The sequence below is a fragment of the Cololabis saira genome, chromosome 3 (assembly GCF_033807715.1).
Source record: "Cololabis saira isolate AMF1-May2022 chromosome 3, fColSai1.1, whole genome shotgun sequence".
NCBI lineage: Eukaryota > Metazoa > Chordata > Actinopteri > Beloniformes > Belonidae > Cololabis > Cololabis saira.
This window is the reverse complement of record NC_084589.1, coordinates 37,551,583-37,566,853: the sequence shown is the minus strand read 5'-3', so window position 1 is coordinate 37,566,853 and position 15,271 is coordinate 37,551,583. Positions and strand designations below refer to the sequence as shown.

Genomic DNA, 15,271 nt, shown 5'->3' with positions numbered 1-15,271 from the left:
CTGCCCCGCCCCTGCCCCACTCTCTCCCCTTTGGACTCTTAGAAAATATGTGCATAAATAAAAAAAAGGCAGCACTAACAGATCATACTACCTTCTTTCTTCCTCTACCCCCCCAGATCTTTTCAAATACAGGCTGGTCAACTCCAGGCTCATCAACAGCACTTTCCTGCACAACAAAGAAGGCTGCCTGCTCAGTGACGTCAGCGATGAGAACAACGCCTACATGGTCTACTTCGTCAGCTTCTTGGGTACGCTGGCAGTGTTGCCGGGCAACATCGTCTCTGCGCTGCTCATGGACAAGATCGGACGGTTGAGGATGCTAGGTAGGCTGGGCCACTCTATGTACTCTAGTCTACATTATAAAGCCACTACATGTAACAGTACCACTTCTGACCACAAGGGGGCAGACATGGGGCAGGCACCCCTCTGGTGAGGGGGGGCGGGGGTCCGACATGTCTTGTAATGCTACAATGTCTTACTAGAGGTGTATTTGGTTGTGACTTACATCAGGACCTGACGTCGAACTTTATTGATAGAAAAGCACAAACATGATTGACAGAGAGGCAGAAAACTGTCTGTGTGCAAGAAAAGAGCTTTAATCTCCATATAACAGCTTTAAACTTTTAAGTTACTTTTAGGGTTTGTTATTTATTGAAGAATTACTGTTCTGACTGAGAATTATGTCTTACTTTCGTTGAGATGGAAAAAGCTAATGTCCAACCAATTTTTCACATTATTGAGGCAGTGAAATGAGATACTGTAACTAGATTTTATTGCCAGATATTTTTGAATATCTTACACAAAACAGTGAAAGGACAGACTATTTCCTGAAAACTGGACCCAGTGGGATCATTAAAAAAAACGGTAGTGGGCCCAAAATAGACCCCTTGGGATACCCCACAAGAGAGAGGAGCCACAGAAGAATAAAAAACTGTACAGAAAATGTCCCATCAATCAAATATGAGTTGAACCAACACACCATTCAAGACAGTATGAACAAATTAGCGGCTGACGGTATGAAAAACTAATAAAAAATGAATCTGAAAGACTAAAACAGCGGAGTTTCCAGAATCAATAGCTGAATAAAAGATAGTCCGAGTCGGTTAAAAGCATCGCTCTTAACATATTTAGAGGTGAGGATCACTCCCAGGAGCCTCGGCACCTCCAGAGGTGATTAAAGTTTTACTTTTGCTGTGAGAGCATTTGATTAATTGCTTGTTATCCCATGTGTTCAAAATATTTCAGGTGATATCGCAAGAAATGCTTCAGGAAATTATCCTATCCATCCAGAAATTATGATAACTGTTGTTATGTAATGTGCATTTATTCTTCTTTGCTGCACCAAAAGATCATAACAATATTCCTGGCATGTTCAGTCTCTGATGACGATGCCTTTCCCCGTCTATCTTCAGCCGGCTCCAGCGTCATCTCCTGCGTGAGCTGCTTCTTCCTGTCCTTCGGCAACAGCGAGTCGGCCATGATTGCGCTGCTCTGCCTGTTCGGCGGCATCAGCATCGCCTCCTGGAACTCTCTGGATGTGCTGACGGTGGAGCTCTATCCCTCTGACAAGAGGTGGGTACCTGAGGCAGGCTGCGACCCTCTCAGGGTTAACCCCGATGAATCACGTGTCTCATGATGTCAGAAACATCGCTGCCGGGTGATTTGTGAGGATGGATGACATTGTGGGGTGAAATCACTGTTGGATCTTGGGACGTTGGGTATTTTTAACCACCTATTGGCTTTTTAAAATATATTATTTACTCCACTTGATAAGATAACTGTGTTATGAATTAATATTTTTATAGAAATGGGAAATAAAATGCTTATTAGAGCAGAAAAATGTACATTTCAGTCTCCTAAGAACAACTAGGTCACGTTTTTGGTGCTGTAGCACCCCCTTGTGGTTACTTTGGGTTCCTGCATCCTCTGAAAGTAACCACCCCGGTTGAGCTCTTATATACCCCTTATATACCCTCCCCACATTGATTGGACAAAACCACATAACAGTGTAGGGATTTAGTTTACACACACACACATAGGCTAATACACACCACTGTTTACATAATATACAACATCATCTTCCTTACTATATCTCTGATCTCTGTGTGGCTTCATTAACACAATGTGCAGACAATTATCCAGCCAAACACCCTTCTCTTGCTTCCTATACTTGGTTTGATCCAGGAAGTATAAATAGCTCTGAGCAGCCACAGAACACAGGTAAGTGCTTTAATCATTCACACTTGGCAAACATGTTAGCAGTGCTCAGAGTAGCTACCACCAAACAACTGTTTGTGGTACTGCTGTCCCCCCTGATGATTTATGTACCATGCTTTGTAAATGTACTTTATTTATATAGCCGTTTACAGCCACCTCTAGGTGAGCCAAAGTGCTTTACAGAATAAAACATACAGAAATACAACATACAATCATGAGACAGAGAAAAAATGAAATAGAATAAAAAGTGTCACCACACTACTGGGTATTAAAAGCCTTTTTAAATAAATAGGTTTTAAGCCTTGATTTAAAAAGGCCCAGGTCAGAGATGGTGCGTAAATTGCAGGGGAGCTTATTCCAGAGCCGGGGGTGGGGGGGCAATTGAAAAGGCTCGGTCCCCCCAGCGCTTGAACTTTGACCTGGGCACTTCCAACAACAGTTGGTTTGAGGATCTCAGCGCCCTGCCATGCTCACGCACCGTTACAAGCTCAGATAAATAGGTCGGGGCAACGCCATTGAGGGCTTGTGCTGTCTTTGGGTCAAAGAAAGGGTGAAGGGAGAAATGAAGGAAAGAAGGAAGGAAGGAAGAAAGGAGAAAAGAAGGAAGGAAGTAGGAAAGGGAGTAAGGAAGGGAGAAAAGATGGAAGGGAGGAAAGAAGGAAGGAAGGAAGTAGGAAAGGGAGTAAGGAAGGGAGAAAAGATGGAAGGGAGGAAAGAAGGAAGGAAAGGAGAAAGAAAGGAAAGAAGGGAGAAAAGGAAAGAAGGGAGGGAGGAAGGAATGGAGAAAAGGAAAGAAAGAAGGAAGGAAAAGCAAAGAAGGTAATAAAGGAACGAATGACGGAAGGGAGGTAGGAAGAAAAAGGAGTAAAGGAGGGTAAAAAAGGAGGAAAAGAGGAAAGGAAGAAGGAAGGGAGAAAGAAGGGAGGGAAGAAGGAAGGAATGGATAAAATAAGGAAAGAAGGATAGAAGAATTGGGTCATTTTGACCCAAAGACAGCACAGGGGTTAAAAACAAACATTAAAAGTTTGAAATCAATTCTAAAATGGACAGGAGGCCAATGGAGTGAAAGAGGACCGGAGTAACGTGCTCACGTCTTTTAGTGTTAATTAAAAGACGGGCAGCTGCATTCTGCACCAGATGAAGGCGGCTAATAGAGGACTTGGAGACGCCAACATATAGTGCATTACAATAGTCTAATCTCTTAGAGCGTGAACGTTTGTGTAGGACTGACTTCCATAGCTGCCAAGAACTGCATGCCAAAGAATCCTCCTAAGTGACAAAATCACAAACATTAATACACATAGCATGACATTTAACCATGTGACATGGAGGGATGGGAAACCTCCATCACAGTATTCAACCTTTGTTCCCTCGTCTTTCATTTCATTTCATTTTTATTTCATTTTTATTTATTCCGATCATGGAAATATGCAAACAAAAGAAACAAACAAGTAAATTGACAACACAATCAAAAGCATATTCCATAACCAGAAAGGAGCAGGAAGAAGAAAATCTTATTATACCTGCCCCTCCCTCAAAACAAAATTGAACAATAATAACAGATGGTCTGCACAATTACTTAGTTAATATCACAAGAAAAGAAAAACAAAAAAATCAAAGATAGATTTCCGTCTCCATACGCATATATTATACATTTTGACTATTTCATCCATACATTGCTATTTTTTTCTTTTTAAATTTATTTTTAAACTGAAGTATGTTTATACAGCCCTTTAAATCATAATGTAATGAATTCCATAAATTAATTCCAACAATTGAAAAGCTGATCTGCTTTAAAGTTGTTCGGGCAAATAAATGTTTAAAATTAAATTTTCTACAACTATCTTCATTATTTGAACTGAAAGTAAACATGTATTGTAAGTTTTCTGGTAATGCTTTACACTTAGCTGTGTACATGATTGTGAGTGTCTGTAACTTAACCAAATCATCGAGTTTCAGTAATCTTGATTCAAACAATAATCTTCCCTCAGAACCACGGCGTTCGGGTTCCTCAACGCCCTCTGCAAGCTGGCGGCGGTGCTGGGCATCAGCATCTTCACCTCCTTCGTGGGGATCACCAAGGCCGTGCCCATCATGTTCGCCTCGGGGGCGCTGGCGGCGGGCAGCTTCCTGGCCCTCAAGCTCCCGGAGACGCGGGGTCAGGTGCTGCAGTAGTGCGGTGCCGGCTGACAGATCTGGGGGGGGGTTCGGGCAAGAAGAGATTTATTTTTCATTTTATTTTTATTTATTTTCCACACTGTGAACAAACGGCTCAAGAGCCCTTCAAACCCCGACCTCTGAAACCCCCCCCTCTACACACACAAACCATGATAGAGTAAATTAAGGGTTAGTAGCGCCGCCAGTCCTCTGATGGTGCAGATTAAGACCTAAAACAAATGTAAATATGACGTCTTTTTCTTTATTTTTGTATTATTTCCCCCCTTGGTGTGAACACATCCGGGGTCGGAGGTCAGAGGATGGGGGGGCTCTTGACAGCGAGCCATGCAAATAGACTCACAGCAATGTTGCGGCGGACTTCACCTCCATCTTTTATTGGTTATTTTTAATGTTTTTGAGTGAATCCTGAAGTCTCGAGTACGAGAGACTCAAAAATGCAACAATTTCTGCCGTGATTTGGGGCATTTTTGACTTGGCAGGGTAAGAGATGGCCGTCTCCGCCCCCCCAAAACCCTTCAACCCCCCCAACTGCCACTTTGTAGGTGATACAACATTCAGGATGTGCTTCGGTGATTGTTGTGGATAGATCCAAGAGTCTCCCGTGTGTTGGACGGTGTGTGTTTGTGTGTGTTTTAACTTGAAAAGCCAAGCGTACGACATGTTTCCACGTGTTTATTTCACTCATATATGCTATTTAATGGGATGGCTGTAAAAGTCTAACATTCTCCATCCAACAAGCACAGATCGGTGCGTTTGCTGCCGGGGATAACCTTTGAACATTCAAAACATCGTCTTCTTAGAGCACAAGAGGTCACACACTTCAAATGTTACGTGATGTGGAAGAAGATAAAGGAGGGACATGAAGACTTGAGCCGTTAGTCGCGTTAGTGAGCTGAAGTTTGTACCCATGTGATGTTGTTTGTTGGTTTTTTCCTTCCACAAATGTCATTTTTGATTTTCGACACCTAACAATTTATCGTAACACGAATATTCAACATGCTTTTTTCTGTCTAAACCAGAACATTTAGGGCCCGATTTACTAAGATCCTAAATAAAGAGTACTAAATTGCGTGTGCACTGAAAAAGTTTGCGCGTGCAGTTGTTGCGTGGTTTGCGGGTGATCAACTAAGATTGCCTGCGCAATTGATAACAGGTGCAAACTGCAGTATTTAAATGAGGTGTTGCGTGTCTTACGTTTGCGCCATGGAGAGTCTGGATGGAAAGCACAGTCACACAAGTCACAAGCGCAAAATGAAATTGAACAAGTTGGAGTTAGAGATATTAGTGGAAGAGGCAAATAAACACATTCATGAACTACAGCAAAGAAATTTAAACATTACCAAAAGAAACGCAATATGGGTGAAAACCTGCGATAGAATAAATGCAGTTGGTAACACAAAAAACAGAAAAACGTCTGGTTTTTCATATTTCAATTTTAGGCACAGATCAAAAATACGAAATAGAAAAACGGCCCACAGGACTGAATTTGATTTTAATATTTAATTGGTCGGGTTTACGTGACCCCGCGGTGCTCGGCATGATCTGAGGAGAAAAAGACATCAGGCACAGAGCTGGAGAGCGCTTTGATTCATCTATTTATGAGTTAAGTTTTTATTCAGATGTCCACAGTATATTGCAAATATTATATATTATATAGCAAACACTGACAGTAAATGTGTGACAGACGGGACCATCATCCGAAAGAAGAGAAGAGAAGTGTTCAGAACAGCGCACAGAGGAGAGCCCACACTAAAGGATGATTTATGGTTCCGCGTCACAGCAACGCAGAACCGACGGCGTAGGCTACGCGGCGACGCACACCGCACCACGACCCTACGCGTCGGCTACGCCGTCGATTTAACGCAGAACCATAATTCAGGCGAAGCTGCAGTCTCTGCGCTGATCCTGACACAGCGGGACGGAGCGGATTTGGTCATGATGTTTAACCTGTGTTTTGTGATTAATAAGCACGGGTTTTAATTAAATGTAATTTACGAAGGATGATTTCACGTTCAATAAGATAAGTAATCAATAAAATACAAAGTTTTGGCACAAAGGCTTGGCCTGCTTGTGGGCGAGTGGAGGGGGGCACATTAAAAGAAGGTGGCAAAGATATAAGGCGGAGAACTAAAGAAAAAGTGGCCTTTAATAAAACTCGTGCAACCATTTTTAAAATAGCATGCAGCAGAATAAAGACTCTCTCTCTGCGTATTCTTTGATTTTGGATGTCGCCTCCTTGCCACAATAACAGCAGCAGCAGATTAGCACCTTCCTTTCGAACGTATTAAATACAGACGCAATCCCAATACGCGCAATTACTTTCAGGCTTGGTAAATCTCATTGCGCGTGGTAAATGGAGCAATTTGCATCTTCCCCTCCCAGTATTTAGCGCGTTCTGGCAGGTACGCCCCATATTGATTATTCATCAGGGCAAAAGTACTAACTGAATTGCGTGTGCAATTTTGCGCATTTCAGAGACGCAATCCTCTTTGCACGCTGTTAGTAGATCAGCTGGCACTTTGGTTTGCGGGTGCTGTCAAGTTTGCACACGTTTTAACACACGCAAACCTTTAGTAAATCGGGCCCTTAGAGTATATCCGAGTCCTGACGGGTAGCAGAGGCTGCAGGCTGAGTGCTTTACGGGCTTCATCTTTAGTTTCTTGGCTTTTTCTTGCTCCGACATGGAACCTGTGAAAGATCCAGACTGAGAACCTGACAAGCCACCGCAGTGGCCCCTAAAAAAGGGAGGCGGAGCTGACAAGTTTAGCTCTCATTGGCTAACGTAACATTGAGCATGTTCAGCAGGACGATGCTGTTTTAAGTGTCAGATTAGGTTTGATCTTCGACATCACGACTGCTTCGTGCGTCACGATGCCTTTTACGAACCCCCCCCTACCTGTGCCATACCTACGGTACATTTAAAGGCAAGGAAAGGAATTTCTGGACAACACACCTGTTGATATTTGAAGAAAACATCAAAACACAGATAGCTGGCTCCTCCCTCCATTAACCCTTAGGGGGCAGGATGTTCCCGCCCTCCTGGTTTCCAATCTCCAACGCTCTCTAGAATCTCTTACCTTGCCTTTAATGACCAAATGCAAAAGGAAATTTAAGTGACTGAGAAGCGAAAATCCACTCAGAGTTAATCAATCTGTACATTTCCTACCAAAAGTGTATTTATTATTCAATTTTTTGCTTTTCTATTGTTTTTAAATGCATTTGAGGACGTTATGATACAAAAGTGATGACATAAAATCCGCCACCGAGAGCATAGTGCCAAGGGCTGACTGTCATGTGACCCACATTCCTCCGATCAAAAGCCTGAAACGTTCACGACTGCATGACAAAAAAAACACAAAAACAATCATGTTAGAGCAACAAAAAAGTACTTTTTATCTCATATTCTTTTGTCCAAACTGCCATTTAGTAGGATAGCAGCCATATTCCAGACGACTAGACAAACCGTTGCACTAAATGTACCCAGTCGTACGCGCACAAGTGCGAAAGCCTCGAGCTCCGCCCCTGCGAAAGTCCCGAAGAGCGGCGCCGCCCTCCGTTCATTCAGAGCACAGCCAGTAAACTAACAAACGCCAACTCTGTGAACGAGAGCGCCACCGTGAACATCTCCTCGGACCCGGATGGAGACCCCGGACACTTCAGCTCCTCCCTTTATCTCACACACGTCCCGCCGCCTGTCCGCTGGCGTGCCACGACCGCCACGGCCGCCACTTCTCATCAATTATTGCCAAATATTTTGTACGGCCCTGAGTTTACCACAGATTCTATTATAGATATGGATATATGTAAATAAAAGGAACTATGATGTAACTCTGAAGCTTTTCAAGCGTTTTGGCCCTTCGATCGGGGTCAGAAAACCTAATTTCTCTCCACAACTCACCAGAAAATCTGCGTCTAAGGGCCGAAGCCCCTCTTAAAAGCACATTTATGATGTAAATGCACACTAACTGTACAAATATAGCGATATTAGATGAAGATTAAAGCGTTAGCTGCCATGTTCTCTGTATGTACATCTTCCATGACATCAAGAACGACGACGTCAACACAACTGTGTTTGTTCAGCACAAATTTGCTGTTTTAAATGCTAAAAAGTCTCAGCTCAAAAGTGTCTCTTAACGATACATATCTTAGCTTATGTCACAGGGTTTTTTTTATTTTTATTTGTACAACTGTTGCCTGGGCAATGGTCAGCTGTGAGTGGAAGAAGTTAACAAAGCAATAAGTGTTTGGGTCTCCGTCTCCCATGAAGCTGTTGGACGTCCGTCCACTCGAGTGCTGAGTCTTGGGTTAAAAAACGACACGTGTAACTCTCCGAAAACCACCCTGGGACTTGAGGCTTCTGTCAATAAAACTGCATCCTCATTAATTAAATACTTTGTCACTGTACTGTGGTTGTAGAAACTGTAGTTGGTCGTTTGTGAGTATAGGAACTGTGGAATCCAATATTAAAAAGTTATACGAAAAAAAAAGTGTAAATGAACAATGCTGTATGTTGTCTTTGATTTTGTGTATTTTGTAAATGAGAATGAGATATAAGTAAATACATCAATGTTAAATACCAGTTATGACTCATAGTTAGACTCAATGTGACGACATCACTTCCATTTAAAGGCGTGTGAGATGGATTTTTTTTTCTTAAATTTTCTCCTTGTTGGATTTTGGGCTCACACCTTGTTGTGAGCCGTTGGAATCACAATGGATAACAAAGAACCATGAAGAATAAACGAGTGTAAAGTAATTGAGAAAAGTCATGTTTTTTTGTTGTTTTTGTCATTTTATGTCTGTTTCAGCAGAAGTGACGTAGCAGCAGGACTCAAGATCACAGCTTACAAGCACATTTCACATTTAAGTAAATACCTGGGAATAGGAACAACCAGCATTACATATATATTTTATATATATATATAGAGCTGATTTTGAATAACTATTATAATTTCATTAGAAAAATCTCTTATAAAAACTGAATACTTATATGAATTTTGTGTTTCCATTTGAGATGAATCATTAACTCGGACTTGGATCTTAGCAATACTTTATTATTACTATTATTAGTAGTATTAGTATTATTTTTCTTCTTCTTCTTCTTCTTCTTCTTCTTCTTCTTCTTCTTCTTCTTCTTCTTCTTCTTCTTATTTATTATGTTATTTATGATGATGATATTTATTATCATCAGTAGCAGTAGTAGTAGTGGTAAACAGCGTCAGTGTCCTGTCATCACCAGGTGGTGGCGGTAAAGCGTTACTATCGTTGTTCGTCGACTTAATTTAAAGGCGAAGAAGAAGAACCGCTACAGTAGAAACAGCTGATTGACTGGAAGGTGAGCCACTAAATTCACATTTAAGTCCATCTAATCCTCCTACTTATCTGATATATTAGCCCACTTCTCATTGCATACTTTTTGTTTTCCATATTAATGATATATTCAGTGTAAAAGTTACGTTTAGATCTCAAACTAATGTCGGTTGGGGTTTGTTATGAAAGGCGAGCTAACAGCTAATGCTAAAGGCTGAGAAACAGTTGATTTAAATGACTTTGAGCATCTCGTTGTTATTGTTCTGACTATTTCATGAACTGATATTCACCTGGAAATCATCACCAGGGTTTAAAGACAAATGTATGTCATTCTCAATACCTAGACAATGGGGAACTTGACTCTTTGGTGCAGTTTATGTCTCGTTCAGATAGAATAGAATAGGATCAGGTTTATTGGCCAAGTATGAACATGCCAGACAGGAAATTTGTCTTCGGTTGTTTCGGTCACTGAACCCAGATTTAAGTAGTTACAAACAGTAATAGACAAATTACTCTTATTAACATACAGTATATACAATTAAATAAAAAGTGAAAGGTGCAGCAGTATGAGGTAGACATGGTTATTGAAAGGTGCATTGTTACAGCATATGATTGTGGGTATGGCAAGGCAAGTTTATTTATATAGCACAATTCAACACAAGGTAATTCAAAGTGCTTTACATTGACATTAAAAGCGGCAAGACATAATTAGACAGTAAATAACAAATAAGATTGATAAGATGATAAGAAAAGAAGTAAAATAATAAAAAGCACAAGCTGTTAAAAATAAGGGCAGTAAAGTAAACAGTAAAGTATTTAATTTAGGAGTACACTTCAGTAAACAGTAATGTTTTTAGGCCTGATTTAAAGGAGCTGACAGTTGGAGCAGACCTCAGGTCTACAGGAAGTTTGTTCCACCGGTGAGGAGCAGAATAACTGAACGCTGCCTCACCTTGCTTGGTTCTGGTTCTGGAACCACAACAAACCAGATCCAGATGAACCTCAGGGGTCTGGGAGCTTCATAGGAACTAACAGATCCAGCATGTATTTTGGTCCAAGACCCTTCAGGTCTTTGTAGACCAGCAGTAAGATTTTAAACTCTATCCTTTGACTCACTGGAAGCCAGTGTAGTGATTTCATGACCGGTGTAATGTGGTCCAGTTTCCTGGTGTTTGTAAGGACTCTGGCGGCAGCGTTCTGAATCAGCTGCAGCTGCCTGATAGATTTCTTGTTAAGGCCTGTAAAGATGCTGTTGCAATAATCCAACCTACTGAAAATGAATGCATTAATAAGTTTTTCCATATCTTGTTTAGACAGAATCGCCTTAATTCTAGCAATGTTTATTTTTATTATTATTATTGCACAGTGATTGATTACAGATGACGCTTGGCTTGTAGCTTGTTGTCTGTGTGGTTGGACAGAGGAAACATTCAGGCTTTTACGTCTCTTTATTTAGGAGTTATTGACCACAGAAGTGAGGATCTGTGAATATCTGTCCAACTTTACTGGAGCTTATTATCACGGTACGCATTGATCGCGGCCTCGTTTGTGCAGGTTATGCAGGGTTATAATAGAGTTGCTGAACGTCACTCTTGGACATGTCTGGGGAGGAAACGTCTAATTCACCAGAAAAAACAACTTCAAACCCAGAACCTGAATATCCGTCTCCAGATGACGTGTCCCCTGTGTTTCCAGGTTCGTGCTCTACGTGGTCTACTAGTCTCTGATGCTTCCCAGCATCCTCCGCGCTGCCCGTCCCGCCTCCACCAGCCTTGCCTCGGCCCGGTCTCTGGCCCACTCCAGACCCCGCATGGACCCGGACCCCGGCAGGCCCGTGGAGTCGGCCATCCGGGCCAAACTGGCTGCGGCGCTTGAGCCCGCCCACCTGGAGGTCCACAACGAAAGCCACATGCACGCCGTCCCCCCCGGGTCCGAGTCCCACTTCCGCGTGCTGGTGGTCAGTGGCCGCTTCGACGGGCTGCCCCTGATCCAGCGCCACCGGCTGGTCAACGAGGCGCTGAAGCAGGAGCTGAGCAGCTGCGTTCACGCTCTGGCCATCCAGGCCAAGACCCCCCAGCAGTGGGAGGCCAACGCCACCCTGGCCAAGAGCCCCCCCTGCTTGGGGGGGTCCAAGGGGGACCACTCGGTGGAGGAGAAGCTGAAGGTTGGACGGGAGTGAGGTGAAGACTTTAGAGATGACCCTTTCCTCCATGTTTGCAGCTTTATTAGATTTAAATCAAATATTTGCGCTCATTGTCATACCAACTGTGACCAGCAGATGGCAGCAGCTGCTTCTGATTTGCATCAGTATAACCTGTCCAGATCCACATCTCTGGGATTTCACGTCAGTAGAAAACAAAACCTCCTGAACTGTCCGGAAACGAGAGCCTGTTGCCGTTTACGTCGAGCTGAAAACCAGAATCTGTCCCACATTTCTGTGTTTGACTGTAAATAAACACTGAGCTGCAACGGGAGTCAGTCTGGTGGCCGTCACCCCCGAGCGTGAAGGACGGGTTTCCCAGGGACGCGTCTGTTTCACTGGTTTCCCTCTCAATTAAAACTATTATTTCATCCTCAAGGTCAAGAGGTCAATGACATTTCTAGCTTTTCAAGAGATAATCAGGTGTAATGTGAAAAAGTTGAGTAAAAGTTCGTCTCACCTGTTGTAATCCCTCGTTTTCTTGTGAAAAAATGCCTTAAAACAATCACCTGCTCTCCAATCTAACTTGCTGATTCTTTTCGTCTTACAAGAATATTTAGGTTTTTAAATACCTGACATGTTCCAGCGATTACTTCCACCTTCATCAGCCATCACAGGTGACTCTGATAAAGGTGGAAGTAATCGCCCAAACATGAGAGGTATTTAAAAACTTAAATATTCTTGTCCGACGAAAAGAATCAGCAAGTTAAATTGTAAAGCCCTGGACGAAACTTTATTAAATCATAATCACCTGATCCGTAGTGGGTCGTTGATCAGTTGATCAGTCTGTCACGTTGTTATGGAGATGACGTGACGGAGGAGTTCAACAACAAGATAAGTAAATAAGCTGGCGTAAATGCTTGAAGATTCACGCCAGCTTCTCTAAGGCCATTGCTTATGTCTTTCTCTCCTAGCGTTGTGTTACACACCTGAATGCTGCAGACTTATTAAACACCGGTATTTCTTGAGGGCTGATGAGTGGCAGCACCTTACCGTCCTAAATCCTTCAGTGAGGGGCTACTGGTACTTAGTATTTACACATTTTATTTTTCGATTTTATTTTTGCAAAATAAATCCTAGTTTGGTGAAAAAAAACTGCTGTTTATCTGAATGTCTAACATAGTCAGACAATTTATATTATTATAGTTTTTGCACAAAAAACCCAAAACAAACTTGGAGCAGGTACTAACTTTTGCACATAACTGTATCTTAGTTAATTCATTTATTGATTCCTTTTTTGTGTCTTAAATGCACCTGAAAGCCCTAGAAGGTCCCTAATTGATTTAAAGTGTAATTATTTCTTTAGGTTTACTGTGTTGAAGTAAAATCCGTCTCAGCTGAACCGTCCCCAAAATAGATTTTTGCTTTTAAGCGTTCAGCATCCAGGCCCTGACGAAAAACATTTATTTATTTTCGTTTTTTATATATTAAGCTTTATTTATACAGGTAAAATCTCATTGAGGCCCAGAGTCTCATTTATAAGAGAAAGACCTGTTTCAGGCAGCAGCAGCAGCAAAACACAAAGTTACAGACTAAATTAACCTACAAGAGACAAAAACAGAACAGAAACATTATATAATTAATACAATTAAGGGACTAGTTAAATACAGTACATGTGCAGACCCCCATTGATTGTCTCAACAGCTTTCCCATAAGTAATGTAAACATGTTTAAACATCATATCCAAATACAAGAAGAAGCTGACGGCACCAAGAAGAAAAAAAAAGTTAAAACCCCACTGCCATCTGAGACATGACGTTTTCTGATAAATATATATGTATGTGGTATGTGTGTGTGTGTGTGTATGTATGTGTGTATATATATATATATATGTATATATATATATATATATATATATATATATATAATTTTTTTCGTAAGCTCCAGCACATTTGTTAATATTGTTAAGAAACTTAATAGAAAAATCATTAATAAAAGAAATCGTTACGTCTCACAGAGACTGTTAACGAAGAGAGAAACTGTATAAATGTAGATGTTAAAAGTGTCGATACTGCTTTCTGCCACTAGAGGGCAGTATTAGTTCAAAATAGGACTATCTCAAAAAGATATTTTCATTCCTTCCCCAAGACTTTATTAATAATAAGCATAATCTAGCTTCTCAGTTATTTTACTCTTTTCTTTATTCTTGTAGAAATTAAAAATAGAGATAAGATGCAACAAACCTACATTATGCGTAGGAGCTAAATTATATTAAGAAAGTAATCCAAAATCAGAATTCAGGGGTAAAGAAATAATTAAAACAACCAAAAACAGAAGTCTCATCTGTTCCTGTGGGCGATGACCCTCTTCTGCAGTTATCATGTGATTCCTGTATCGTTAATTGCAGCTTAATTATATTTTTGTGAGCTGCTTATCGAGTTTCAAGGCGATTCAGTTGAACTCGGCCGGAGACGAACGTACAAGAAGTTCTGCAGCTTGAGCTTGTTTTCACAGTGACATAGTCTGTACTGTACGTGGGTGGGCCTTTATTTTGGTCTCGTATGTCTCTGAAGGTCTTCTCGTCCCAAACGTGACCCGGCGAAGGCCGAAAACGACCCCTCAGGGCCGCCGGCATGATAAGACAACAAGTATGCATCAAGAGGAGGGAGTCTGCAACAACAGTGCTTTACGCTCGTCCGAGGCGCTGATGTGCCGCAGATCCTCGTGTTTTGTTGTTTCGTTCAGATTTAAAGCAACGCAAGAATGCGTCGGCCGAAGCCAAAGCAAACCTGTGCTGCTCCGCTGCGAGGCGAGGTTATTGTTAGCCCACAAAAGGCCGGCCTTGGCAGGAATGCGGCGTCACCTCAAGGTGCCTGGAACTGACAGGCTGTCAGGCCTCACAAAAGGCCCCGCTGAGGGGGGGCAACAACTGGTGTCGCTGGTTTGGAAAAAGGAAAAACAGTAACACAACCACTTTATGACCCCTGCCGCTCATTAGAGCCGGGCCTGGAGGGGCCGCTAGCGCTCGCAGGGCCGTAGGAGGGGGGGGGCCCAGCTGAAGAGCCGCCGGACCTGCAGACTGTCTCCCCCAATGAGATTTATGTGTCACCAATCCAGGTGCTGCTCTGATGGCGGGGGCGGGGCTTGTCTTGCACCCAACAGGTTGGGCCCTAATTGAACTAATTTTTTGTCAAAACACCACAGATACAGTACAAACGTTCCCCCTTTTCACGGATCTGCTCATAACGCGGGTCCTTAAAAAGTCTTACATTCCATTTTTGCTCAAATAAGGCCTTTTTAAGTGTCTTAATTTGTCTTAAATCTCAATCATAGGGTCTTAATATTAGAGGGAATGTATCCAGTCATCATTAAAAAGTTTATTTCATCGTTTTGAGGAGAATCTCCTGCAGAGGTTCTAAATCTGTG

At 42.1% G+C, this 15,271-nt stretch overlaps 2 protein-coding genes across 2 annotated transcripts in view; both read left to right on the top strand.

Annotated features, from left to right (window-relative positions):
• The window catches only part of sv2a (synaptic vesicle glycoprotein 2A), a 78,110-nt gene extending 68,964 nt beyond the window's left edge, over positions 1 to 9,146 (top strand). The window contains exons 11-13 of the mRNA XM_061717428.1: positions 117 to 323; positions 1,413 to 1,572; positions 4,209 to 9,146. Of these exons, the coding sequence (XP_061573412.1) occupies positions 117 to 323; positions 1,413 to 1,572; positions 4,209 to 4,392 (551 nt within the window). The 3' untranslated portion in view covers positions 4,393 to 9,146. The remainder of the gene's footprint in view (positions 1 to 116; positions 324 to 1,412; positions 1,573 to 4,208) is intronic.
• A 541-nt stretch (positions 9,147 to 9,687) lies between these two features.
• On the top strand, positions 9,688 to 12,374 carry bola1 (bolA family member 1). Its single transcript, XM_061718544.1, has 2 exons — positions 9,688 to 9,730; positions 11,401 to 12,374. The coding sequence occupies exon 2, from the start codon at positions 11,432 to 11,434 to the stop codon at positions 11,882 to 11,884; it is 453 nt and encodes a 150-aa protein (XP_061574528.1). The 5' UTR covers positions 9,688 to 9,730; positions 11,401 to 11,431; the 3' UTR covers positions 11,885 to 12,374.
• The last annotated feature ends 2,897 nt before the right edge of the window (positions 12,375 to 15,271 follow it).